This window comes from Saccopteryx bilineata, chromosome 3, assembly GCF_036850765.1.
Source record: "Saccopteryx bilineata isolate mSacBil1 chromosome 3, mSacBil1_pri_phased_curated, whole genome shotgun sequence".
Lineage (NCBI taxonomy): Eukaryota > Metazoa > Chordata > Mammalia > Chiroptera > Emballonuridae > Saccopteryx > Saccopteryx bilineata.
In genome coordinates, this window is record NC_089492.1 from 233,567,852 (window position 1) to 233,595,331 (window position 27,480).

Here is a 27,480-nt window from a genome sequence, read left to right on the forward strand (position 1 = left end):
AATGGATCCCTCGAGGTCATTTCATGCAAAAGTTCAAGATTTGCGGACAGAGGATGGTAAAGGGTGAGAGAATGTTTCTAGGGGCCACACATTGACGGTAATCTGAATAAATAAGGTCTTGAACATCATTGCTCTTGTCCAAGTTCATAAAGATGTTGTAATTAATAACATAAAAGAGAACACTATTTTTGTTAATATTTTGTCATTTTATATTTTTGTAACAATAGGTTCCAAAGGAACAACTGTCTTCAGAGGGGAGGGAGTTTAGTGAGTGTTTATACATTCAAAAGAGTGTTCATTAGGGAATGGATGAGAAACAGGGATCTAATCCAAGGCCTTTGTTTTACTAGTACAGAAAGAGAAGGGGAGTGGAATTAAATGATTTGCATAATTATACATCTAGTTAATGACGGTGCCTGGACAGACCCTGTCTCCTTAACCTGGGCCCAGAGCTCTTTCCACCACCCGTGTGCCTCTTCCGTCTTTCAGCACCAACTCTGTTTAGACTAGTTAACAAGGGATTGCTTTAGAACAGAAATCATTTGTATTTGGCCGTGGAATTATTTCAGTGATTAATTTTGCTAATGATTTAATGTGAACATTATAATTAGATTTTGCTTTAACTAATTTCAAAATCCACACACAGTTCCCTAAGCATATTCTATTTGGCAATGCAAAAGAGCGAGTAGTCCAAGAAGGACCCATGAAAGTCAGATTTTTAATTTTCAGTAGATAATTTACCAAGTAATTGTTATGTCAGAAATTAACACTGTCCCCAGCCAGATGCATCAGTCGGTTAGAGCATCATTCCAAAGCAGAGGTTGCCGGTTGATCCTGGTCAGGGCACATACAGGAACTGATCAACGTTCCTGTCTCTCTCCCTTTCTTACTCCCTTCTAAAATCAATAAAATAAACATTTTTTAAAAAAAGAAATTAACAATTAATTTTAGTTGCAAACATCATTTTAAAGAAGCTTAGAAGCCCATGTAGAATTTCAGGAGGGAACACATCTGAATACTTACAGCTGTCAGTTCAAATCCTGGCTCCACAACTCTAGGACAGACCTTGGCCATGATAACTTGCTCCTTCAAGCCTCAGTTTCTACATCTGCAAAATGTGGAGGGAGACATTTACTTTCCAAAATTGTTACTGACATTGTAAGCACACATGCATTTGATGCCTACACAGACAAGGCCTTGGGAAAAGAGATGAGACCCTGTCATCTTTCATATGAGGACACTGAGGCTGATTAGAAGCGACCCAAAGAAACTAGTGAGTTTTATCTGGAGTCCAATCCCCTAGATTTTAATTACCCACCAACTCAGTCCCCATCTCCTGATGGTCCTGGCTGCTGTCTTCCCCAGGCTGGGCTTACCAGGAAACGGGTGGTCTATTACCACATGAATGTTTTCCTTGGCCTAGAAGGTGGCCGATGAGGGGCCCCTGTCCCTGGGGCAGGCCTCACGAGTCTGAGCCTGTGGGCTGCCTACGGGAGTTTCACTGTGAGGCTGCCCCAGTGGTACATTACTCACACATCCCTGCCACACAGTACAGCTGGCCCTGGCCCAAGCACAAGTTCATTTACATAGTTGCACAACAGGAAGCTGGCCCGGTGTTAAGAGCCATTCTGGCCCACTGAAAGCAAATTGTTTCGGGTGCCCTGGGTCCTGGAGCCCTGGCCTTTGCCCCTGGCTTCCACTTTTGCATCAAAGAGCAGTGGCCTTCTCCTGCAGCTAGCAGTGGGAGTGGGGGTTTCAGTGGGGTAATTTTTGGAGGGTGGGGTGTTGTTTTTTGTCACGTGTTTGGTTTGCTGCATCAGGCAGGAAGTGGGGGCGCTTTTTGTGGAGTCAGAGTTCCTGCACATTTCTCCCATAGTGGCTGCAAGTGAAATGGCAGATGCGTGAGTCACTCCTTAAGATGGGAACAGGAAGAGGTGCTATTAATGCCAAGCCACTTTCAGTTCAGTTGTGAGAATTTATCCCATAAAAAGTCAGCCAGCATCTCCATCCTTCCCTGAGCGCAGTGGGTCCAGCCACCTGGACTGTCCCTTGGGAAGGAAGTCTCAGCTTGATTCAGTGCTCAGGAAACTGGCTCTGGTGTCCTTGGTCCGCTTCTGTATCAGCAAACCCTCTTTGCCAAAGAAACTTTGTCTGAGCTATTTTTTTTTATTTCCCCTTGTTTCTCTGTGCCTCAAAATGATAATGCACTCCATGGTGTTAGAATTTTCTTTTGTGTAAACATTTTTCATGTTATTCAGACAGAAACTGTCATTAGCAAAGATCACTCTAGAGTGTTAATATTTGCAGGGATTTTCTGCTTCTTTTAATGAATTCTCATAATTCCTTTGTTCTTAAATTATTCAATATTCTTGCTAATTATTATAATATCTCCCATTTAATGAATGCTTAGAGCCAGGCACCACTTTGAGAACTTTACATGTATATTTAATCCTTACAACAGCACCATAAGGTATAGGAACTACTGTTACTCCCATTTTGCAGATGAGGAGACAGAGGCTCAGGTTAAGCAATTTCCAGTCACAAAGTGAGTTCAACAGCAAGAGCCAAAGCTTAAGCCCTGTTCTTAACAACTCACTTTGCCCGCATTTATTCAAAGTGTGGCCAGCAGAACACTATTCTCACAAGCTTTTCTAGGAAAACATATCTATGCTCAAATAATTGGGGGAAATGCTACAACCACATGCTTTTTACAGATCACAAATGCATCTTAATATAGAAAAACCTTGAGAAGTCTGGCATGAAAGAAGCCTGCTTATCTTTCTTTGAACTAGGGTTTTTCAAAATATTTGTGCCGTGGACCCTTTTTTCCATATATACCTACTCAATTGTAATGCATTTTGAGAAACACGAGTATTAGAAGGCATGTAGTCTGGTGGTTAAGTAGATGGATGGGCTTTGGAGCCAAAGTACCTGGATTTAAATCTTCTATCTGCTGCTACCCAGGTAAATTATCTAGCTTCCTCTGCCTCACTTTCCCCGTCTGTATAATGGGGAATTATAAACTCTCTCAGAGAATGATTGTGAGGACTAAACTGCTCAGGGTGTCTAAAGGACTAGAAGCACGTTGTGCATGTAGAGAAGTACTGGGAATCCAAACATTTTGCTACCTCTCGAGTCTGGCCACAACCAAAGTGCCGTTTCAGTGTTCGGAAAACATTGCAGAGGAAGCTTGCCCTCCCTCTGACTCAAGGGCAGAGCCCTGCTCTTTCCCTTGGTGCTCTAACTACTCTGGATTCTCTCTGCCTCTCACCATCTGGTTGGCCTAGATAGCAGCTCAGACCTGGGCTCGGGTCTCTGCCCTGGAGTGAGGATTAGCATGCACGCCTCCTGGGACAGGGGATAGCTATCAGGGTTAGCCACATGCTTGTGGGTGGCCCAGGCAGAATCTGCAGAGAAAATGTGCTGGTGAGAAAGGAACTCAAGTTCCCCATGTTTAAACAAAGCAGCTGCCTTTGCAAACCGTTGGCCCCTGGATTTCCAGAAGGGGGAACAATTGCAAAGCATTGCACTTTCACTGAACTTGTCACTCCCCCTTGTCACCTGCCACTAACCAGAACAGCTCCTCCAAAGGGGAATGGGCACTAAGTGAGGAGCCTTGCAATTCTGCAGGCTCAGCTTCTAGATGCTGTGTGTCTGCACCCAGCCAGCCTGAGCCGCCTCTTGGGAAGTCCTGCTACAGGCAGATATCACTTGTGTGGTCTTGCTCCTCCCCTCCCTGCATGGTCTGAGGTTGGTCGGGCAATGACTCCCAGGGTGATTGGAGAGAAGGAGAGCAATTGCAGGAATTTACTAATTTTTTAAATGAATCCTATATATTTATATTGTCTTTTGTGTTTTTTTCTGTAAAATTTAAATGCCTCAAGATGAAAAATTAAAATTATAAAAATGTACCAACCCCTGTGTGAGCAAGGCTGGTTACTCATGATACATTTATTGTTGAGTAAAAACAAAAAAAAACGAATTTGCAGAACTACATGTAAATATGTTACTATTTATTTTAAAAACCACATACATGTGTATGGTGTGTGTATTTGTGAAGGCCAAAAGGAGGAGAAGAAAGGAAAGAGACGGGACAGTAGTTACCCCATTGGAAAGAGTTTTTATTCTATTCCCGTGCATATAATTTGAATTTTTAACATATTTCTATTGTTATTTTAAAAAGAAGAAAATAATAAAAGGCTGACACCCCAAGCTAGCTCTAAAAATAGGGCTAGACTAAATAGTAGTGGCCAATAATGGGTGTTGCCTGACCAGGCTGGAGGCTTTGCAGTAAGAAGGAAGGAAACTCAGACCAGAAAATGGACTCGTTCTTGTCGCAGTCAGCACAGTGCACGCTCAGCTCGACCAGACCATGCCATGTGTGGCTTTGGACCCCATGAAGTTGCAAATGGTGCTAAGTTTTGCTTTTGCTTTCCCAGGACTTCCCTTAGGGAAGCCACCCAAGCTGCTCGGCTCCTCAGGGGTTCAGCTCTGCCTGTATTGCCCTTGGCTATGATACAGCACTTTAACCACCCAGGCCCTGACAGAGCGGAGGGGCCCACCCCAAGCTCAAATACAAGTGGCAACAACTGTTGGGAGGGCAGTTGTTACCACTGGGTTACCTTTGCAGAATCCTGGCTCCTGTGAAAGTTACTCCCCCCCCGCCAATCCCCGAACACTGGAGCCCCGCCAGGATGAGAAATATCCGAGTGTGAGGCAGAATGGGAAGGTCTTGTCCGAAAGCCGGGAACTGGGGCTCTTTCCCAGTGCTGAGGGGCCACGTGCAAGTCATCACATTTCCTCTTGCCTCCTTTTTCTCATACACTGGATGTGCAAAGTAATTTAATTTACAGGGTGATTCTGAGGAGTGATAATAAAAGTGGTAGAGCTCCAAAAGGTCGAAGGTAGTGATGTACAAAGAAAAACCATCCCATGGACTTTATTATTCATGCTGCCGAGCTAAGGGCCCGCCACTCAGTGACAGAGCTGATTTTTCTCCCAGTGCAGTGTTTTGCTCTTTCTGTTTTGATTTGGAGGCAGAGCCCCTTTCTTTGCAGCATAGAAAGTACTTGCCATCCTAGATATCCCCCCTTTGTGGATAAGGCTAAACAGTCTCTTTCCCCCACCTTCCCAGATCCCACCAGCCATCAGGGAACAGGGCCCCCGCAGAGCCAAACTCCCAGATTCCATGTGGAGGGGCTAAGAAGCATTTAACTGGACTTTCCTGATAGAATAGTCCCTTTATCCTGAAGGCACCCCTGGAACTGAGCATTCACTGAGAACATGGGCTGGGACACCACTTCATACATACTTCCAGTAACAGGACCTTAAGTAACTTTAAGTGCAGTTCTCCTTTGTGACTATAGTTTTTTCCTCTGGATGTCATTCAGTATAGCCACCATTTAGGCAGACACGTCAAATTTGAAGGTTGCACGGAGCACCTGAATTTGTCCAGCTCATTTATGTTACACCCTTTTTTTTTCTTTTTCACCTTCCCACTCTCTTTCCCTGTTTTTTTAAAACCCATTTTAAGAAGATATTGCACATTCATTGAAGTAAATATTTATTGAGTGCCACCATGTGTAAGACAGTATGCTAGCACAAAATCCATTATGTCTTTCATTAGCTTAAGTCCAGTGGCGGGGAGGAGCTCAGAAAGATAAGCACACAGATAATCACGTTGCAAAGCAAGAGACAGTTAAGTGCCACGGAGGCAGAACAGTGTGTTTTAGACCCACAAAGGAAGAACAGATCATCTCCATCTACCCAACATTCCAAGAAGGCACATTTCTGATCATATCATTCCCTGCCTAAAATTTTTCAGTGGCTCTCAGTTGCATGCAGCCTAAAAATTTAGACTTCTGAGTCTGGTGGCCAACATTTTGATGCCAACCCACAACCCTTCTAGCTCATCATGGTCTCTGCGGTGGGTGAACCTAACCTCCTGCCTCTCCCTGCACAGCACCAGGGCTTTCTCAGCACCAGCCTTTGTCCCTCCTATTAGAATGCTCATCCCTCCTAGCTACAAATCCTGTGGTGCAGTGCCACCTCCTCCAAGAAGCCTGCCCAGATTTCTCCCAGTCAGGACAAATTACTCTGTCCTCTGAACTCCCCCTTGGACTGACCCCTCTCTGATGCTCCTTTTCTGCTTAAAATTATTTGTGGATGCATCTATTTTCCCTCTACTGGACTGAAAGTGCTTTGCAGGTTTATCTGTACATGAACAGTGCCTACCAAAGGATCAGAGTCAACCCCTGATCGTTATGAAGAAGGTAGGGAGTAGTTTTTGGTTGGAGGATCAGCAGGGACTTGGTGGAATCAGCAACCAAACTTGACCTGGAAATGAGGGTGGAAACTCACCTGGGGGAGTTGGGAGGGTTCTGGGCTTTCTGGAGGAAGATAGTAAGAGCATGTCAAGATCGCAGCTCCAGGAGCCATTTGAGTTACTGCACATAGGATGATGATTTTCTTGACCCCTTTTGGATCACAGGGTCTCTTTGATTAATGCTCTGGGCCCTCTCCCCAGAAAATGTGCTTACCCACTACATTTCAGTGTCTCACAGAAGGCACTTGGACCCTTTAGGGATAAAGAAACCCCCAAAACAAACAAAAAAATAGTTGAGAGAAGACTAAAAAGGTAAGTTACAGCCACATTGTGAAGGGCTCTGGGCCACAGTGAAAGTTGCATTTAATTGGGAACAATTGATAGTTTTGTTTTTATAACTTTTTATTAAAGTAAAATATCATGCAGCAACTTACCCAAATCATAAGTATAATGATTTCTTTTTACAAGCTAAACACACGTGCACACATGTAGCCAGCACTGGAAAAGCCCCCTTGTGCCCATTGGCTACACCCCCTTCAACAGCAACCCTAGCTGATGGCTCACAGCACAGACCAGTTTCACCTTTCTGAGTGCTTAATGGAGTCCTATAGCATATACTCCTTTTTGAACCTTTTTGTCCAGCTTCCTCCACGCAACTTTGTATCTGTGAGGTTCACCCACAATATTGCATTTGTTTGAAGCTTGTTCGTTGTCATTGCCATAGAGCACTTCATTGAGTGAGTTATTATTCTCCTGTTTGAGTCATTTGGGGCTTTTATGAATTGTGCTGCTCTGAACATTCTAATACATGTGTTTTGGTAAACATGTACACATTTCTGTTGGGTACACACCTAGTAGTAGAATGGCAATGAATCCGGTCTAAGTGAACCCAGCCATCATTTACACTCCCACCAACTAACTGATTTTTGAGGGGCAGCATATGATTAGAGATGAATTTTAGAAGATATATCTGGCTGTGGCATCTATGATGGCTCAGGCATGGTTTCGGATTGTTTCCAGCAGCCCTGGGAATCTGCAGCATCCTCTTAGGGGCTGCCACCAGGGAGAGAGAGGGAAAGCTGTGCAGTGATAGACCACGTTCCTCCTTCCCGACCAACCTCCAGCAGAGCAGGCATGCTCGTATCTGTTTAATGAGCTTCTGCCGTTGTCTAGGATTACTGGTCCGCAGCCAGCAGTGTGACGGGTTGACAGCCGCCGGGGGAGAGCACAGGGATGCCCAGAAGGCGTTGCCGTCATCTCTCAGTTCAGATCAAGGGAGGACCTGACCAGAATGTTGACGGCAAAGACAACGTCGACGGGAAGAAGGTTCTGATAGAACAATGGGACCTATAGAACTGGTCACAAACTGTGTTTGGATGTTAGGGAGCAAAGAGGTGGTCTCAGAAACAGAACTAAAGTTTTAAGTCTAGATAACGATAATAACAGTTGTTTTATTACCAGAGATATTGAGAAACCAAGTCCAGAGAAGGGCCTCCTGTGTCAAGAAGGGGAATCCCAACTGTCACCGAGTTTGAAGGGCAGGCAAACTCTCTGATGGAGGGTCCCGCTACACAGATCCAGGGCCAGATATAAATGTCAATGTCCTTGGCAAGCCTTTGAGAGTGAATGAAAGGGAAGACAGAGAAAGGTAAAACAGGTAGTTGGGCAAAATCTTCAAGGAGAACTAAGCTTAGACAACTTGGAGAGAGAAAGATGTTAGCCCAGGAGACAGAGCAGGATGGTCAGAGACATAAGATGCGCCCGGGGGAGGTCAGGGCCCAGAGAGCAAGGACAGAGCTGGAAGGGTGGGGTAGCCTAGCAGTACAATGCCAAACAAAAATGAACTTGTATCTGGAATTACGAAATTTCCAGAAGTGCCTTTTCAGCCATCAGTTAGTTATATTCAGGGTTATGGGTGTATTGTGCTGTTATCTTTGAAAACTGGCAACAGTGTGCCCTTGTACATGGTAACTCAACTAGAAATTTCAATTTGCTCTAATACCCTTTCCGAGAACATTCTGGCTAAGAGAGAGCTTATTGTATTTGTGGGCATGTCATTATTTTTAAACATCTATAAACACTATTTTATTTCTTTTTTAAAAAAAATAAGATTTTATTTATTGATTTTAGAGAGAAGAGAAAAGGAGAGAGAGGCGGGGGAAGGAGCAGGAAGCATCAACTTGTAGTTGTTGTTTCTCATACGTGCCTTGACTGGGCAAGCTCAGGTTTTGAACCAGCAACTTCAGCATTCCAGGTCAATGCTTTATCCACTGTGCTACCACAGGTCAGGTCATAAACACTATTTTCTGTCCTGTATACTTGATTTCTTTAGAACCCACTTGCTAAGGACAGCTGCCCTGCCCCTGTTTGAGCTGGTCCCCAGTTGTAAAGTCTGGGGCTTCAGAAGCAGCTCATATTCTCTCAGGGCACTAAATATTTGTGTCACCTGCAAGTTTGCTTTAGTGACACAATTTCTGCCTTGATCATTATGACAATACACAAATATTAAGAGCTTAAACCAGTGGGCTGAATAGCTCTGAAGAGCAGGAAGGAGAGGACCATTCAGAGAGAAGCAAAGAAGAGGCACAGAGCACCTATTTTGTTTTCCTTTGTTCAGGATGAGTAAACTGCAGTTCAGAAAAGTGGAAGTGACTTGCCCAAGATCACCAGCCTGCTCCAGGCAGAGCTGTCATGGAGACCTAGGTACTGTTTCTAAACAGTCCTGATGTGTTCAAGTCTTGTGGCTCTTTCTCCAGAGTGTATGTTCAAGTCACCTGGAGCTTTTTCACAATGCACTTTTCCCAGGACTGACCCCTGATATTCTGATTCTGGAGGTTTGAGTGTGAGGTTTGGACCTGGGTGCATACAGTAGCTGCCCAGGTGATTCTGAAAGGCAGCCCTGTTAGGAATCCAACTTCTAGTCCCTTTGCGGTTTCTGCCTTTCACTTCACATATCTCTTAAGTGAAGGAGTAATCTACTTCTAAGAAAATATCATTAAGTGGGTTGTATTTGAGAGGAGAAACCAATACTTTCCTCCATTAAAGAAGCACCGGCCCTGGCCAGTTGGTTCAGTGGTAGAGCGTTGGCCTGGCGTGCAGAAGTCCCAGGTTCGATTCCACCTGTTCAACCATCTGCTTTTCCATCCCTCCTCCTCCCCTTTTCTCTCTCTCATTGTCTCCTCTCTTCCTTTCCCACAGCCATAGCTCAATTGGTTCAAGCAAGTTGGCCCTGGGTGCTAAGGATGGCTCCCTGGCTTCTCCTCGGGTGCTGATATAACTGGGCTGCTGAGTAATGGAGCAGCGGCCCCAGGTGGTTAGAGCATTGCCTGGTAGGGGGCTTGCTGGGTGGATCCTGGTCAGGGTGCATGCAGAGTTTGTCTCTCTGTCTCCCTGCCTCTCACTTAATTTATAAAGGAAAAAGAAGAAGGGAAACATCATAGGCTACTAAGAAATAGAAGTCTCATGAGGCAAAAGGATTCTGATGCTTTTCCAATTCTCTGCAAAAATACCTTACTTGTTGATCATATTAATTTGCATGCTGAATTTAAGATATTCACGCATAAGTAGAAATTAAAATTAATTCGTGACCCTATCGAATATAGATGGTGTATGGGAAAGCACTTTATAAATTATAGTGTTTTGATGGCATTATTATTACATCAGACTTAGTACTTTAGAAATAGAATGCCAGGTTTCTACATTGGGGAAAAGCAGAGGTGACGTACAAATACACATATGACACTGAGGTATGTGTCTCCAGAACTTAGCTGCAGATTGTTTTCATTTACAAATGAAAGCACCAGCATCCAGCAATATGTGGTCACCAGGACTGTTCATTTATACATGTTGACACTGATGGATAATGGCTGTTTATAAGATGTGTGCATTTATTTACTCAGTCTACTGAAGTCAGTCTCATATATTTTTTTTTTTTTTTTGTATTTTTCTGAAGCTGGAAATGGGGAGAGACAGTCAGACAGACTCCCGCATGCACCCGACCGGGATCCACCCGGCACGCCCACCAGGGGGCGGCACTCTGCCCACCAGGGGGCGATGCTCTGCCCCTCCGGAGCATCGCTCTGCTGCGACCAGAGCCACTCTAGTGCCTGGGGCAGAGGCCAAGGAGCCATCCCCAGCGCCCGGGCCATCTTTGCTCCAATGGAGCCTTGGCTGCGGGAGGGGAAGAGAGAGACAGAGAGGAAGGGGGGGGGTGGAGAAGCAAATGGGCGCTTCTCCCATGTGCCCTGGCTGGGAATCGAACCCGGGTCCCCCGCACACCAGGCCGACGCTCTACCGCTGAGCCAACTGGCCAGGGCCCAGTCTCATAATTTTGACATGTAATATAAGCATGTGTCATTTATCTTTACTTATATCGTGTATACAATTGTTCCAAAGAATCTCATGCACTTCTCAAAATATCCCAAGGACAAACTTTTAGTAGGGTCAACTTCAACATTCTGAAACTCATATTTGGTCACAGACAGCTAAATGCTGATCTTTGGTGATCTCTCTCAGGGGTTGAATCTTTGGTCTCATTAAATGTTAGAAATGTTTAATTACCTTTACAGTTTAAATACATGAATAAAGGAAAGGCAGTAATAGTGTTGTATGAGCTATTAGAATTTGCTGGGAAGTATATATTATGCCCAGTGCCATTCATAAGATGATTATCCCTGGGAAGTAGCCCTTCTCCTCCATTCTAAGTGCCTGGCCTGCACAGGCAGACTTAAGCAATGGAGGCATCTGGAGGTACGTATTGCTGAGCTTGGAGCATCCTTAACACAAGAAGAAAAGTGACACCAAAGCTAGAGGTCAGATAAAGAGCTGCTTTTGAAACCAAGGATAGCAGGTAGCCTAAAACCAAAGTCGATATCACCCTTTCTTTCATCGGCACAGGAGTGAGGAAAATACACACACTGGTATTGTACTTTATAAATGTCAGTAAGCCTGACCTGTGGTGGCGCAGTGGATAAAGCGTCGACCTGGAAATGCTGAGGTCGCCGGTTCAAAACCCTGGGCTTGCCTGGTCAAGGCACATATGGGAGTTGATGCTTCCAGCTCCTCCCCCCCTTCTCTCTCTCTCTCTGTCTCTCCCTCTCCTCTCTAAAATGAATAAATAATAATTTTTAAAAAATTAAAAAAAAAAAAGTATTGGTATAAATGTCAGTAGACCTGTGCTGAAGACACAAGAAGGAGTTGTGCAAATGTTATAGTTTAGATATCTTTATTATATAGTAGTTCCAACTTGGTATTTAATCAGAATCAGAGCTAAACAATGCATTTCTCTGACTTAACCTCTTTGTTCAATAGACAGTGCATTAGGAAAGTATTATCTGATGGAACCCTTTGTCATGTGACATGATTGATCCCCATTTGTCTCATAAATTCTGATCTTTAGACATTGGGTGCGGGACCTTATCATTACTTACCTAAAACACTACAACTGATCCTTCTGCCATCATTTCATCGGATGTTTACTGAGCTCCTACTCTGTGTCCAGCCCCAGAAATATATTGTCCCCTCTCTTTCCTGAATTATGGAGGGGAAAAAATTGCAGAGCTGTTGCTTCCTGCCAATGCTATCCATGTGACTCACAACAATTCAAATCAGTATATCCTTATTCTTTGTGTACTATACATAAAAGGGGTAGAACTATGTGATATGGGGTGCTTGGCCTCAAGGGACCCACCATCAGAGACTTAAAGAAGGGCTCTGATGAGTAAAGGAGATGTCAGTATTTGTGAGAGAATTATGATGACCATAGTTTGAAAGCCAAATCTTGGGACTCATAGTCTGGTAATTGTCTAGTACATCAAGAGAAGTAAAAAAAAAAAAAAAAAAGTACTAACCCAGAAAATATGGGGCTGAGAGTAGCCATAGAAATTCCTTTTCAGGGTTTACAGGCAGAACTCTTTCCCACTGCATTCCCTTCGATGATCTTGTTTTTTGAAATTCTTTAGTAAGGGAACAAAACTTAACAAGCAAATCGGTGGTAGTAATGAGCGTGCTGCGTATCGAAACTGGCATCATCTTTCCCGTTGTTTTAAGTGATGTTCTGTTACTTTCTCAAAAGCTCTCCATCTCATGGAAAGAAAAACAGTAATGAATCTGAGTTAATTCATCTTTCTGGGGAATTTTATATCACTCCTTAAGATGAACTGGAGACATTGTGAAATTCTACAAAACTCAGTGAGCTGAAGCGGAAGTATGCCTTTTGGGTGCCAAATTGTTTAAATGGCATGGAAGCTGCTGATGAAGTTTGGACCTGAAGTGACTTGGCGTCCTAGGCCATGTTTTCCCTCAAGTCACTTTAATTTTGAAAAGGAGTTTGTCAGCAAGTTTGCTTTTTAGAGAGAGAATTCTAATCAATTCACAAAGAGAAGGAGTTACAAGAAGCTAACTTGGGGATTCCTTGTATCTTCTGTACTTTTCCTTTGAAAATGTGTATATTTTTAGGTACTTTGAGGCTCAAAACAACAGGTACTTGGACCTGGAGGGCCCACATATTATGTTCCTTTTGCTGGTCAGGCCAGGACTTCGACAGACTGCTTTTACTCCAAGCAGTCACCAAGTCCAGACGTGTTTGAGGGGAGGAGGGACATGTTTCTTGCTATAGTTTCTTGGGAGAAGGTGAGATAAAAAGAAGAAAGAAAAATCAAGTATCCTATTTTGTAACTTTTTGACATGCCCGAAGTATGGGTATCTGGACCACAGTGTTGGCCCTTTGGATTGTTTGTTTGTATTTTGTGGGTGAAGGCAAGAAGCCATGCTTCCTGGAAAGTTAAACTTTGGCATCAGTGACCCCGGGCCTGAGCACTATGTAAAATGGGCAGAGGGCCCAGATCCTGGCTGTTCTAATCCCATCTGTGCCTCCTCAAAAAGCAATTATTTTCTCTGCACTGTGGACATTGGACATCCTTGCCAGATCATGATCCGGAGGCGGAAATGCTAGATAATAATTAACGTACCTTCCATTCTTTAATGACAGAGTTCATCTTATAGTGTTAATAATTATTGTGTTATAGGTTCTGAAGGGTTTAGGATCATAGAATTTTCCTTTTAACTTTTTATTCTTGAAATTTTCAAACGTACAAAAGTAGAAGGCATCTCAAGTACCTTGTCACCTGATTTCAACAATTAGCAACTACCTCGTAGCCAGTCTTGCCTCATCTGTCTCCTTACCCACTCTCTCCACTCTCCCAGTTTCTGTCGCCATAGATTAGTTTAGTCTGGAACTTTATATAAATGAAACCAGACAGTGTGTGCTCTGGAGACTGGCTTCCTTTTGCTCGGTGTGATGTCAGAGAACTGTCGCCTGTGCTGCTAGTTGGTTTCCCTGCTTCCTCACCTTTAGAGGACGTCCAGGCCGAGCCTCTTGGCGCCCGCTCCCCTGCTGTCGCCTCTGGGTCTTTCGGGTCTCCTTTCTCCGCCCCTGCTGGTCCTCGTGTGGGTGCCCAGCGTCTCGTGCCCATGCTGCCTGGCTGTCTCGGCGAACCTGTCCCTCTCTAGCGTCTTCACTCTCTCCCGGTTTGCTCAACATGCCTCCTCTGCATCTGAAAATGCTCAGATGACAACCATCTCTCAGAACAATCCTCCTAAAAATTTTCATTCAATTCCTTGCCTTAACCACACTGCCCCGTTTCTCTAAATACTCCCTCCCCTACACTCAACACCTAATTCCCTGAAGTAATAGTTCTCTTCACCCCCTTACTTGCCGTCCATGACCTTCACACAGTGGACACCATTCACTCCGCGGTCCCCAAGAACCCGAATCACCAAGTCCCAGGAGCTGTGCCTGCTCTCTCTCCTTCCTTTGCCCCTGTAAAATAACAGATAACTGTTCCTCCACCTAGTTTTATGAATAACCATTACTGGGTTGTTGTTTTTTTTTCCAGTCATAAAAGTATCACCTGTGGTTAAGAGCCCAGACTCTGGAGCCAGGTGCCGGGATCGAGGTCTAGCTCCTCCATTTCCCCTCACTCTGACCTTGGCTGTGTCCCAAGTGTCTGCTGCCCTCACTTCCTTTAGTCCGAAACTGGGGGAAACAACAGTAACAACCTCGTAGCATCATTTTGAGGATTTAATAAAGTAATACGTCTGTAAACCCTTAGGACAATCCTTAGCCATTGTAAGTACTATATAAGTATTAGCTATTAAGATCAAAGAAAAAATAAAAATTTAAAAATTGTTCAAATGCATAAAAACATTATAAATTCCCCCAAATTCTCACTGGCTTAGCAATAGCTGCATTTTGGGGGTATATTCTTGTACTATGTTTTCAAGGTAAAATATATTTTTAATTAAACAATCTATATAGCGTTGACTTTTGCCCTTCCTCCACAAACCCCCTCTCTCACCCTAGCGTTTGTGGCAGAGGCGCTTTGTCACTTCACAAATGTTTAGCACCTTGGGATGCCATGGAAACTGTATCTTGGCTGTGATCTTACGTTCTTTTGAAATCATTCTCTCACTTCATAGAGCATCATTGGCTTCCAAACGCAACAACGTTGTCTTCTCTGATCATTCTCACTTCCTCCCTTCAGCCCCAGCAAGCTCCTAATGTGGCACCTCCAGGTGGATGCAGAGTGCAGCGATGGCCCGGAGCACCAGGGCTGGTGTCAGCCGGCGCTCACTCATGACTCACTAGGTATCTATGAGATAATAAGGCTTCAGATGCCTTATTTGGAAAATGAGTTAGTAATACCACCTTCACTATGATTTCCAGAATATAATGTTAATTAAAATTTAAAAACAAAAACCAGGTTACAGAGCAATGCATGTAACATACTTCCATTTGTATTTGTCAAGACAGATATATGAATAATAATGTTTGTGTATGAATGGAATGTCTTGAGAAAGAAGTATGGGAAACTGATAACAGTGATTCCCATTGGGAAGTCTAGAGTAGGACGATTAGTTTTTGTTTATACCCTTTTTATTATATGCATATATTCTTTTAAAATTTTAAATAATAGTGAATTTTCTTCAGGGATGTTATAAAAAGTAAATAAAATCACTGTATATAAACTCTTAACACAGGGCCTGACACAGAAGAAGCACCCTGTGTTAGCTTTTGTTTTCAATAGTAAATAGTTGTTACATTCATCAATTCACTTATACTCATGAATAAACAATAAGTCATCCGGCTATCCTAAGTTAGCTGTGCAGATATGAGCAAATCCCTTCTCTGCAGTCTTGCTACTCTAGATGGAGAGGAAAACTTGTTTGTAAAGGTCATTCTCGGTGTTGACTGTGAACACATGCCTCTGCATGTCTGAATCCTGGCCCAGAATGCCATAAAGGGGCTGGCTCCCACACCTCTGCAGGTCACCACCTCAGAGCTGCTTCCTCAGGCCCACCTTCACCTGGCAGAAAGGCTGTTTGGGGCAAGTATGGGGGTGCAAAGCAGTATTGCAATCTGGGTGTCACACACGTGGCCAGCCTGTGCTGGAGGTGAAAGGTCGTAGCACCAGCAACTGGCCTTAATCAAGTGCATGGGAGTCCCAGGGACTCCACCCCAGCTTCTCAGAGCTGCATAGGGAACCAAGCAGGTGGATAACCTTTGACTTGGAACACTCAGTATTTGCAGGATACCTGTAGGAAGGTGAGCAGGGTGTATCCTGTTTCTAAGAAAATAAACACTGTGTACATAAACACCCCAGGGTGAGAGATTTGAGCTGGTTGATGTGTTGATTGCTACATTGAGTGTCCTAATCTACCTCGAGTATTTACGGAGGCCCCATTCTCTGTATTAGTCAATATGCTGGAGAGAAGGTGGCATAGAATAACTCACTGGCCTAGTTAAGGGCATGAGCAGGAAAGGTTTGGGTTTAAATCCAGTTTCTACCCCTGACTAGCTGTCTGATCTTGTGACAATTATTTAACCTTCCTGAGTTTTAGTGGATATGAAAAATCCAACCTCTGTGGTTGTAAATAATATTAAAGGAACTAATATCTGTAGAGAGTACTTACTATAGTAGCTGGCCCATAGTAAGTAATGAAAAAATGCAATTACTGTGTACTAGTATTATTGATCTAAACTTCCCACAGTTTAGTGTGAAGACAGTACTCACGCACAGTCAGTTACATAACAGTAAGGATTAAATAACATACAATTAAGCACCCAAATAAATGGTGTTATGGACCCTTTTGAGAGCTTGATGATAACTATAAATTATCATTTTGGAAGGAATAAAAGAGGCACCTGCACTGAATTTTGCATACAATTTTAGGAAATTCATACACAACACCCCCTCACTCCCTGCCTACCCTTCTCATACATGGCCTAGCCCCATCGAGGTCCTGAAACCCCTGAGCTTTAAGCTTATAGCAGAAATTCACAAAGGGACTTAATCACTGTAAGCAAAAGTACAATAGGTAGGGAGACCTTCTTGGAAGAGGTTAAAATGTGAACTAAGGCCTAAAAGAAGAGAGAATTTGAAATAGTAGTCAAGAGAAGTGGGCACAGAATCTGGGCAGAGACATTCAGGTGGGATTTGTAAATGCAGCCCACAAAGCCAGGGCATGGGGTGGCAGCTCCCAACACTAGAGCAATATATATCACTATGGCAATATATAGAACAGTAGAGGTTTGCGGCCGGGCCTCTGTCATCAGACTACCTCAGCTCAAACCTCAAACAGGCAGCTTGCTGTTTGATATGAGGCCCGTGTGGAACATCTCTGTGCCTCAGTTTGTTCATTTATAGTGGAGACGGAAATAGCATCCACCTCACAGGGTCAGTGTGCGGATTCAGTAGAATAATGCCTTCACAGTGATTGGCACATAATCTGTTGTCTGGCATAGAGTAAGCTCTATGTAGTATTACGTTGCTTTTATGAATAGGATTTTTATTAAGGTGGCAGAAATATTAGAATTTTGACTTCAATGCCAAGCTCTTGGGACTTTTGCTGGGGGTGCTGGGGGAATCTGTTTTTTTGTTTTTGTTTTTTTGGACTTTTCCTGGGGGTTCTGGGAGAATCCATTGTTTTGAAACAGAGGGAAATAAACTGAAATTGGTGCCATGTCTAAGCACAGTGTTCAGGAGAGATTGGATTGGAGAAAGATAAGGGGTGTGAATTCTGTTTTAAGGCTGACACACTGGCTTAACTTGAGATGCTGCGAGCCAGTGCTGAGGTAAAACAGAAGCCAGGAGAACCAGGAAAAATAAAAATGGGGGTTGTCAAAGTAAGAATCAAGAGAATTTGAAAAGTGTCAGGGTATAATTTTGCATTGTCTAATTAGGCAGTCACTAGAAGTGACTATTGAGCACTGGAAATGTCGCTTATCCAAATCCATTTTACTTTTTTTTTTTAATGTGGCCACAACAAAATTTAAAATTCCACATTTCTATTGGACACACTTGGTCTAAGGAATTAGAAGGGGGCTGAGGCTAAAGGATGCCTCAGTGACCATGACAGTGACAGTGTCACTCACTGAGAAAGGGATACCAGAAAGGTTGGGTTTATGCGTGCTGTGTTTGAACAACTGTGCACCATTCGAATGTACGTTGAAACAGGCTTTCATTTTGACACTGGGATTAAGGTAAAGGGTCGGCACTATATGCAGAGCACATTGGTCATAGCCAAACCCATAAGGGTAGAACATCATCCACTCTGAGGACCAGTGCTGGTCAGGCAGGTGCTGAGTAATTTACATATGTTCTCTCATTTCCTCTTGGTAACAACCCTGTGAGGTAGGCACTATTATTATCTCTTTCTGTTTTATAGATGTGAGGGAACTGAAAATCAGAGAACTGAAGCACCTTGAGGTAGGAAGTGAGGAGCCAGGATTTAATCTGAATGTAAAAGCCCTTGTTCACTCTGCCACACCAGGCCTCCACCACTGAGCCCCTAAGAAAACCAAGTCAGGAGAAGAAATCGGGTCTGTGGCAAGGACTGTCATGCACAGGCAAGGATAGGAGAGTCTAGCATTACTGAAGCCACGGGGGAGACATTTTACAGAAGGACGTCGCTGCCTGACCTGTGGTGGTGCAGAGAATAAAGGGTAACTTGAAATGCTGAGGTCACCAGTTCGAAACCCTGGGCTTTCCCAGTCAAGGCACCTATGGAAGTTGATGCTTCCTGCTACTCCCCTGCCCTGCCTTCTTCCTCCCTCCCTTCCTCCCTCCCTCCCTCCCTCCCTCCCTCCCTCCCTCCCTCCCTCCTCTCTAAAATGAATAAATTACAAAAAAAAAGCGCATCACTGTTAAGAAAACAAAGTTAGACTTTTGTAGCAAAGAATTATGTTAAATGTTAAGAGACATTTCAAACTGAAAGAATCTTAATTCCTGTAGGTTAAGGTCATTAAAAAGAAAAAATTAAAATTTTCCGGGACTTGTTCAAAGCTTTGAAGGGATAAGCATAGATAGGAAGGGGCATTCTTTTCCAGGCATCCCCAAACTAGGGCCCGCATGCAGCCCCCTGAGGCCATTTATTCGGCCCCCACCGCACTTCCGGAAGGGCCACCTCTTTCATTGGTGGTCAGTGAGAGGAGCACTGTATGTGGCAGCCCTCCAACGGTCTGAGGGACAGTGAACTGGCCCTCTGTGTAAAAAGTTTGGGGACCCCTGTTTTAGACTGATATGTTCGAATACCCAGGCATAAATAACTGGTTAGAACTAAGAGGCAGAGACTCTCATAGTCAGTATTAGTGTGTGTCATGAGGATCTATATCAAAATCACCCAGGAAGCTTTGAAATACAGATTCCTGGGCCTTGCCACAGACCTTCTGAATCAGGATTTTTAAACAAGTGTTCTAGATGCACAGTGCCACTCGGAACCCGCTGCTCAGGCTCTGCAGCTCTCTCCTCTGGATTTATTACCCGGGATTGGCTCATTCTCCTAGTGCCCTGCCAGGTTTGCTAAGGCATGGGAGGAGGAGGGGCTCGGCCTGTTCTTTAGCAATAGTCTTACCCAGAAGCTGCGTCAGGTCTCCTTTCAAATAAGAGCAACCAGGTCTTCTTGCTTCGGTCTTCTCCCAAGGCCGCGTAACTGCGCACTCTGTATTGTCATTGCAATGGAGACCACCTATCCAAGTGAGCAGCGGGCCCCCAGCGGAACCAGTGTTCTTCTGTCCAGTGCTCCTGGCTCGCACTTGCCCCTGCTTTCTCCCAGTTCCTTCCTTGTACCCTTGACGTTCAGGGGGCAAGCCGTAGAGAGTGCTGATTAAAAAGATGACCTTGAGAGTCAGGTGGCCCTGGAGTCCCAGCTCTGCTACACAAATTAGTGTAACCTTTGGCAATATTTTTTTTTTAACTGCTCTGTGCTTCATCTGCAAAATAGACATGATAAAAGAATTCATCTGTAAGGATTAAATGCAATGAGTCATGGAATTTGCTTAGCTGACACACTAAGTATTCAATCAATGGTGGTAGTTGCAAAGAGCTCTGGCCACCATCTCTTTCCCATCCCAAACCACATTTTTCACCACTCCTTGCAGCCACCCTTTCTTCATCTCTCTCGTTTTCCTCCCCCACTGGCGTTCTGTTCTTTTTGCTCTTTGCTGTCAGAACTGGACAGGAGCAGGGTAGGACAGGCAGCTGGTCACAGGTTAATCACCCTTGGCCTCGGGGCCTGCGGGCTTTGGCTGGTAAGAAGTAGAAGAGTTTTGTCTTATCGCTCCCTCTTTTCATGTTAGAAGTTTAGTGTGTTCCACAATCATGTCATAGTATTAACAGAAACCATAGCTGATCTTTGAAAATCATTTACAGATTACAAAAGGTCATGTTAACAATTGTGTATGTCAGGATTCAGCTACAGCAAACAGAATATATGCAATATTGGCAATATTATCAGAATGGGCTTTAAAACATGATGGGGGTGCTTGCATAATCAGTGGAAGGCTTGGGGGAGCGAGGCCTGGGGAAGCAGGGTCCTCATGGAGCCATCAGGCTGACTGCCAGACTGCCCGCAGAACTGGCCCCCAGGCAGGAAGTGAAGAGTGGGGAGGCTGCTCAGCCACATAGCTTCTTAGCACCATATTGCTAGTGATGGGACACTGGATGCTACCACCTCCACCAAGAGCGGCAGGCCCACTCCCTGGCTTGCCAGCAGAAATGAGCCAACAGTAAGAAACTGGATTTCTCCCTTCCATCATCCTAAGTCCCAGCTGCTATCACACCTGGGTGTCTTAGTTGGCTCAGGCTCCCATAACAAAGTACCACAGACTGGGCAGCTTAAACAATAGAAGTTAATTTCCTCAGTGTTTTGGGGGGTAGAAGTCTGTGAACAAGGTGTGGGCAGGGTGGGTTTCTTCTGAAGCCTCGTAGATGTCTTTCTTTGTAATCCCTCTGTCCTCACACGGTCATTCCTCTCTGCCCATCTGGGTCTGCATTCCCTCTTCTAATGAGGACACTGGTCATATTGGATTAGGGCCCACTCTAATGGTCTCACTTTAGCTTAATAACCTCCTTAAAGACCCCATCTCAAAATGCAGTCCACCCTGAGTTACTGGGGGGTTAGAACTTTGACATATGAATGGAGGTGGCACAGTTCAGCTGAGACCACCAGAAGATGGAGTGTTCTCCTCTCCACCCCAGCAGTTCAGCAAGGCGCCCAGGAGGGCAGGCCGCTGCCCAGCGCCAGCCTCAGTGGCTGCAGAGCGCAAGAGCACGGTGCAGGGGATGTGATCAGAGGGTGCACATACTTAACCTCCGCCAAAGTACTCTTTACATTTATTACACTCACATGCTTGTTTTATCTGATGTTCTTAACAGCCCTTTGAGATACAAAAGTATTATTATCCCCCATTTTTCCCATGAGAAAATTGAGGCTTAGAGAGGCGACCAGTCCTGCCCAGGGCCCCCAAACTAGGAAGTGGCAGGGGTGGGGGTGAACTCAAGTCCCCTCGCCTAATCCTTGAGTGTGCCTGGAACTAAATATTCAAGGCACAGCAGAGAGGAAGGCCCTGTCACAAGTTCAGATTGAGGGCCCAGCAGGTATGCCAGCAAATGTTAAAGGGACAGCTGCTGCTTAGATCCCAGTTTGTCAGATTTCTCTGATTTTTCCAGAAATTCTTTATTCTTTTAAAGTAAAATAGCTCCTTTTTTTCCCCAAATGTTGACAATCACTTTAAAGTTAAAACATATAGATACTATTGCATTAACCCTCTGTGGGGCCCAACCAAACACAACTGCAGGGTGGATTCAGACGTAGGCTCTGACAGAAAATAATGTGTTCATGAAAATAGAAAAACTGTTCTTAAGGGCCTGACTGCACTTTCCACACTTCTTGCCATATTAGAAAGATGTTGCTACCTGGTAATGGGACTCTGAAATTCCTTTTTAGCTGTCTGAATTTTCTCTTTTCTTGTGTGTCAACAAAGACATGGTTTTTGTCTTAACAAGCCTAGGGGCCCAGCCTTTATTAAGCATTTGTATATACAGGGTGCATTACTGATAGGCACTCCTGTCTGTCCTCCGAACACCCCTAGGAGATAGGGATTGTGCCCCCCTTTAACAAATGAGGGGACAGACAAGGAGCTGGAGTAATGTCCTGATAGTTGAGGGCAAGATCAGAGGATAAGTTGAAGACTGTTGCCTTTTTTTTTTTTTTTGGCCTGCTCTTTTATCACACCCACAAGGGGTGTGTTTGCTCATGAACGTGGGTTTAATTCCAGTGATTCACTTGGCCAGGACATGACTGTGCTGAGGACCCTAGGGCCTCCTGGTGCCTTCCTTCCAGAGTGTGTTCTGTGACACTCTTTCCACCTCCACCCTTCTCTCCCTGCTTCAGGTCTCTTAGACAAAGATGAAAACACCTATATTTCCCTAATGGGAACAAGAAATTCCTTGTTCCTAGGAATTTCTAGGACCTTGAAAATTCAGATGAACAACAGCAGTAAAACCAATGCAAATTATTTGAATAGCTCAGTGCTACATATGTTTATTCAAATCTGTTAGCCACATGTAAAAATGAAAACAAGGCTACAGATGCAATAGCCAGAGTTTTATCAAACTACGGGTGTGCACAGGCATGCAGAGACCTTGACCCTTCAGGGTGGGATGGAGCACTGGTAGCTCAAGATCTCCAAATGCTGACCTCAGTCCTTGTCTAGTGGCAGCAGCAGGAGCATTCTTGCTTAGCTTTCAGATAGGAGAGGGGAGGCCTGTCCTCAGGGTATTAGACAGACAGATACCTTCTGCACCAGAAGAGGTATTGCACAAACACGAGGCGGTCAGCAAGCTCAACTCCAGGTCATGGAGCGTCCAGGTCACCTTTGATTAAGAATCAAGGACTGTTCAGTGGTGACCTGAGTATTTGTGAATCTATTGGAATTGCATCCTTTCCTGGGTACAGTGAGATATGTGTCCACTAGGGTGAAAAGGCTGACAAGCTTGGTTAACTTGGAGCAAGTTTTTCTAACCTCAGTTGCCTCATTATGTAAAACAAGGATGAAACAGTAATATACCTTTTGGAATCATAGCAAGGCTTCATGGACTAATGTGTGTGAAAGCACCGTGTGCAGTCTGAGGTTCCATACAAATAGCAGGTATTGTTTGCTTTGGAAGCTATTTTTGGAGTAAGATTAAACACGCTTTTCATCCACCTACAGCCAGACAGCCTTGCCATTAAGGTTAACACCAAAGAAAACCCTCTGAAGGTGCAGAGATGTTCAGAGATGTCTGTTGCCCAGCCTTGCACTCTGATTCTGCCCCAGCCCAGCTGTTGAATGCTAAGCAGCAGCTGCAAGTGGGGAGGTAATCCTCAGCTAGACCCCAGCCCCTGTGCACATCTCCCACTCCTCAGAAACCAAACAGTAGTGGCCCTCCTTGCATAGACATGAGGCAACTCAACTTAAGTTTGAAACGACAATTTTGCTCTGATTTCTCCACAGGAAGGATGTTATAAAGTTATAGTCTTTGAAAAGATAAATTATGTTTGAATTGGGAGCCCAAGAGAGGTGGGCAGGGCAGAGGGGATGGCATGCTACCTGAGGCTAAGGAGAACGGTTTTGGTGGCCAGGAAGGCGGTGAGGGGGCAACGCAGCTATCGGAAGAGGGGAAAGCTGCAAGAAGTGGGAGCATGCACTGGGGCTCGCTAGCTGTTTTCATTCATGACTGTAATACAGACAGGAGCCTCGCCTGGGGTGGTGCAGTGGATAAAGTGTTGACTTGGAACGTTTAGGTCACCGGTTCAAAACCCTGGGCTCGCCTGGTCAAGGCACATATAGGAGTTGATGCTTCCTGTTCTTCCCCCCTTCTCTCTCTCTCTCTCTCTCTCCTTCTCTCTCTCCTCTCTATAATACAGACAGGAAGTAAGGAAGTCCTCCATGCAATAGATGCAAAATTTCTGGTCAGTTTTTGAAGGACCTACCCAAGCATTTTATAGTGAGATCCACAGACTGTTTGCTTATAGCCATGCAGGTGGGAGCAGTGACTGATCCAGTCCTGATAGGTGTGCACTGTTCTGCAGTTACAGGAAAACTTGCCCAGGCCTTAGAAACTTAATGTTCTGGAGGTTAAGAAGAGGAAAACGCGTGGCATTATTCTCATGTAAAGGGAGTGTTTAGAAAGTCCTTAGGGTGCAGCCTGGAAACCAGAGGCCACTGAGAAAGGGGGTCATATTCGCTTTCTGGAGGCTGGGGGGCCAGTCCTCAGAACCAGAGCCAGCTGGCAGGGGAGCCCAGCCTAATGTGCTACAGGGAACAAAATGTGGAACCAGCGTGCTGTGAATCAGGGCACTTCATACTGTTCACCGTGAGGTTGCCTACTGCCTGCGTCCCATTTCAAAGGCTCTGTTAATAAGCTCTGGCCTGGGAGCATAGGAACGGGCTGGGTCAGGCCACTGGGTGTGAGCAAAGCAGGGAGGAGAGCCTGGGCCTCTGCTCGGGTGGGGCAGGATGACAGGAATCTGAGGAAAAGGCAGCTGGACAGGGAGTGTATTGAAACGAGGTCACCTTAGGTCTGGGCCACCCTGCCCTGCCCCAGGATTCCTCCCAGTTTACCACACTGCTAGCACTTCCTTTTTTTTAGGGGAATCCTCTGTTGATTGTCATGAGCCATTCCATTCCACTCTGACTCTAGAGTGTAGCAGAATTGCCTAGGGTTGCTCAAAAACATGCTGATGCCCATAGCCCACCCAGACCCCCCTCGGTCCAAACCTTGGAGGCTCTTTGACCAGGGAAGTCAGACAGGTACACAGGGAATTTCGATTTGCTATGCTGGGTGTGATCCCCGAGGATAAATATAATAGCAGCTGCTATTTATAGAGTTCCTTGGTCCTGTGCTAAACACTATGTGTGCATCAGCAAATTAAATCCTCAAAAACAACAGTATCCTTATATTACAAACGAGAAAACTTAGGCTCCTGGAGGTTAAGTGACTGTGTCAGTAACTAGTTTTGTACAGCTTAGTATGTGGCAGAGGCAGGGTCCAAGCCCAGGAATGGGAAGCTTGCTGATTAGGCTGGATTTTCAAAGTTCTGCACACAATTAAAAACATAGTTTTATTTGTGCATTTGACCCAAAGCTGCCTCTAGCCTCAGAGGCTACAAGCCCTACTCAAGTCCTTGAATTCAGCCATTCGGAGCATTCTAAGTGTAGGAACTTGGGTGAACACTGTGGAGCCTGTGCTTTGCCTGTGTTTGTGCAGCTTTGTCTGGTCTAAGCTTTTGTGGCAGATATGCTTTGTGCTGCTACGGCCCCTCCACAAAGTTGACACAGCCTGGGTTTGATGCCATGATGCCTTGACACTGTGCTGAGTCCTTGCATAGTGCCAAGGAGGTACACCTACAGTCCACCTGCTCCTATGAGTCATAAAACTGCCACACTGCTGCCAGGCCCAGCAACTCTGCGTTTTCCTCCACTGGCCACAATGCCGAGAGAGATCTTAGCCATATATGGCAGTGCGGCTGCAGACGGCACTCCTTCGCAGCCTGCCTTCCCCTTAGAACGTGCTGTTGGACAGCCAGACGGGGCGAAGCTCAAGGTCCAGGTTTCCTTTGATTTTCAGGAGGTGGCTGGGGAAGGAGAGGAAGAGGGCAGCCTAGAACCCAAGGGCTCCCACCAGAGAGGAGAGTCAACCCAGGAACATGTAGTGGGTACAGAATTAGCAAGTGCCCTGGCTACCAAGATGAGGCCAGAGAGTTTGAAGAAGAGAATGATTAAGTTTCATTAAATATGGCAGGCTTCAAGGCTGTTCAGTGTATCCCATTTGACATTGGCTGTGGCTCTGTCATTGGCAATCTTCCAGTTGATAGGTTCTCACTTTTTCTTGAATAATAACTTCGTTATCTGCCTAACATTTCCCCAACTATTGCAAATCCTGATAGCACCTAAAAGTGCACCCTTTGTGCAGAGTTCTCTAGAGGCACTGTCTTTTGCCATTTTCTGTTGCCAGAACTTGCATCAGTGTCATAGTTGAATCAGAGAGCCAAAATGAAATAAAACTACACCTTCTGTTGAAATACACGCAGTAGTAAATATTAAACTGCACATGTAACGTGGCCTCTCATGCTCCTGTTTGCTGGAGGCCCCCTAACTACTACAAACGCTTTTGACACTTGTTGCCCTTTAGAAGATCCTAGAACAGGCTACTTTATGCTGTATGTGAGGTGCACAGATTAAACTACTAACTAGTACCGGGTTTCTGCAGACCAAGGATTTCTGAAAGTGCTCAAATGGGTTACAAGCTTAGATGCTTCAGCCACCACTGATTGCCAAGGGCTAGTTTAGAACTACCTCACAGAAGTTGTTGAATTGGAAAATGCATCCTTTCTCCCTAAAGTAACGCAAAGCATTATAAATGTTTATAATATGATTATAAGGATGACTGTTGTTAACCTTTTGAAAAAAATTCTCTTCAGATTTCAGGTAAAATTGACTGAAGATGTCAAGCAAAACAGCAAGCACCAATAACATTACCCAGGCAAGGAGAACTGTGCAGCAGTTAAGACTAGAAGCCTCCATTGAAAGAATAAAGGTAAGATGCTTCATTGGACTAGATCAGCGGTTCTCAACCGATGGCTTTAGGCGACCCCTGTGTTTTGGTCCTTTGACCCCCGCCGGGGTCGCGACCCACAGGTTGAGAACCGCTGGACTAGATGTGTTTGCTGATCAGTTCCCCTCACCCTCCAAAGGCGAGGCCACAATTCAGACACGGCCACAGCTATTTCATGCAGCTTGGTGCCAGGATTATCCTAGCGTAAACTGAGAGTCTTTAAATATTCATTCTCATTTCTACCTAGCACAGGCCTCATTTCAAAAGCACAGGGAGCCAATGTGTCTGAGATAGCCTCTCTGTTTGGACCAGACACCTAAAACTGGTGACAAGATTTTCTGAGAACCTGCTTCCCTGAATGAACACGGCCAAGTCCCGTGATCACTGTGTTTTACATTGGGACAGGGACTCCTTGTCATCCCTTTGGAATTTATTAAGTGTTCTGGATTTATCAGTGCAGCTGAGGTTGCATGCCATACCAAGTCAACAGTCAGGGGTCTCCTTGTTAGGAGACAGCAGCTTTCTGAATGTGTTTGGACTTTAGTGGCCACATTCTGTACCGAGGCTGAGTAATACCTTAGTTGAGATCTGGAAGAAACCAGAAAGTATTTGTTAGTTACCTGACTTTGGAGTCTTTTCCCCCAAAATCCCAAGAAAGGACTAAGTAGCAAGGGCCCTGGAATGTTATGAGTAATGCTGTTTCCTAGAAACTGAAGCAATCACCTGATAAATTCCTCTGAGTCTGGAGATAGTCACCTGTCTTCAAAACATGAGGCAGGCTGTGCTGTACTTGACAGGGGTCAGCTGAGGACACTGACCCGAGCACTCCAAGGGATCTCCCACCCAGACTTCTGCACAGGGCATGGCATTTTCCATTTTTAACTCACGCCAGAGGAAGGCACTGCATCTGCTAGTTTTGTCTCTTTATTTCCCCAAGCCCAATCAGTAAATCTGGAAACTAATAAAATTTGTCACTAGTCTTTTAGAATTTTGGCTTCAAGTCTATAATCCAGTTCTTTAACTCTGCTCTGCATCCTAATTGATATTTTTTTATAAGAGCTAAGATACAACGGTTCCTTGATTCACATATTCTTTTCCTTACCTCCCTCCAGTTTATCTCGAGATTTGAAATTTCTCAAAATAAAGTTACAACAGCAAGCAGACATACACTCTTTACCAAGATTCACCAAGGATTAGCATTTTGCCCCATCTCTCTCT

The 27,480-nt window shown here is 44.8% G+C and overlaps 1 protein-coding gene and 1 long non-coding RNA gene across 5 annotated transcripts in view; one reads left to right on the top strand and one right to left on the bottom strand.

Moving 5' to 3' along the window:
• The window catches only part of GNG12 (G protein subunit gamma 12), a 135,665-nt gene that overhangs the window by 103,495 nt on the left and 4,690 nt on the right, over nt 1–27,480 (top strand). For all 3 annotated transcript variants that reach the window (XM_066268916.1, XM_066268917.1, XM_066268915.1), the window contains exon 3: nt 26,129–26,244. In XM_066268916.1, the coding sequence (XP_066125013.1) occupies nt 26,152–26,244 (93 nt within the window). In that variant the 5' untranslated portion in view covers nt 26,129–26,151. The remainder of the gene's footprint in view (nt 1–26,128; nt 26,245–27,480) is intronic.
• Nucleotides 699–13,998, bottom strand: LOC136329021 (uncharacterized). Of its 2 annotated transcripts, none has more exons than XR_010730134.1 (3): nt 13,674–13,998; nt 1,024–1,108; nt 699–896 (listed from the first exon to the last, which is right to left on the bottom strand). It is a non-coding gene; the product is annotated as an uncharacterized lncRNA (long non-coding RNA). The 2 variants fall into 2 exon arrangements; XR_010730133.1 differs by lacking the exon at nt 13,674–13,998 and adding an exon at nt 1,377–1,506.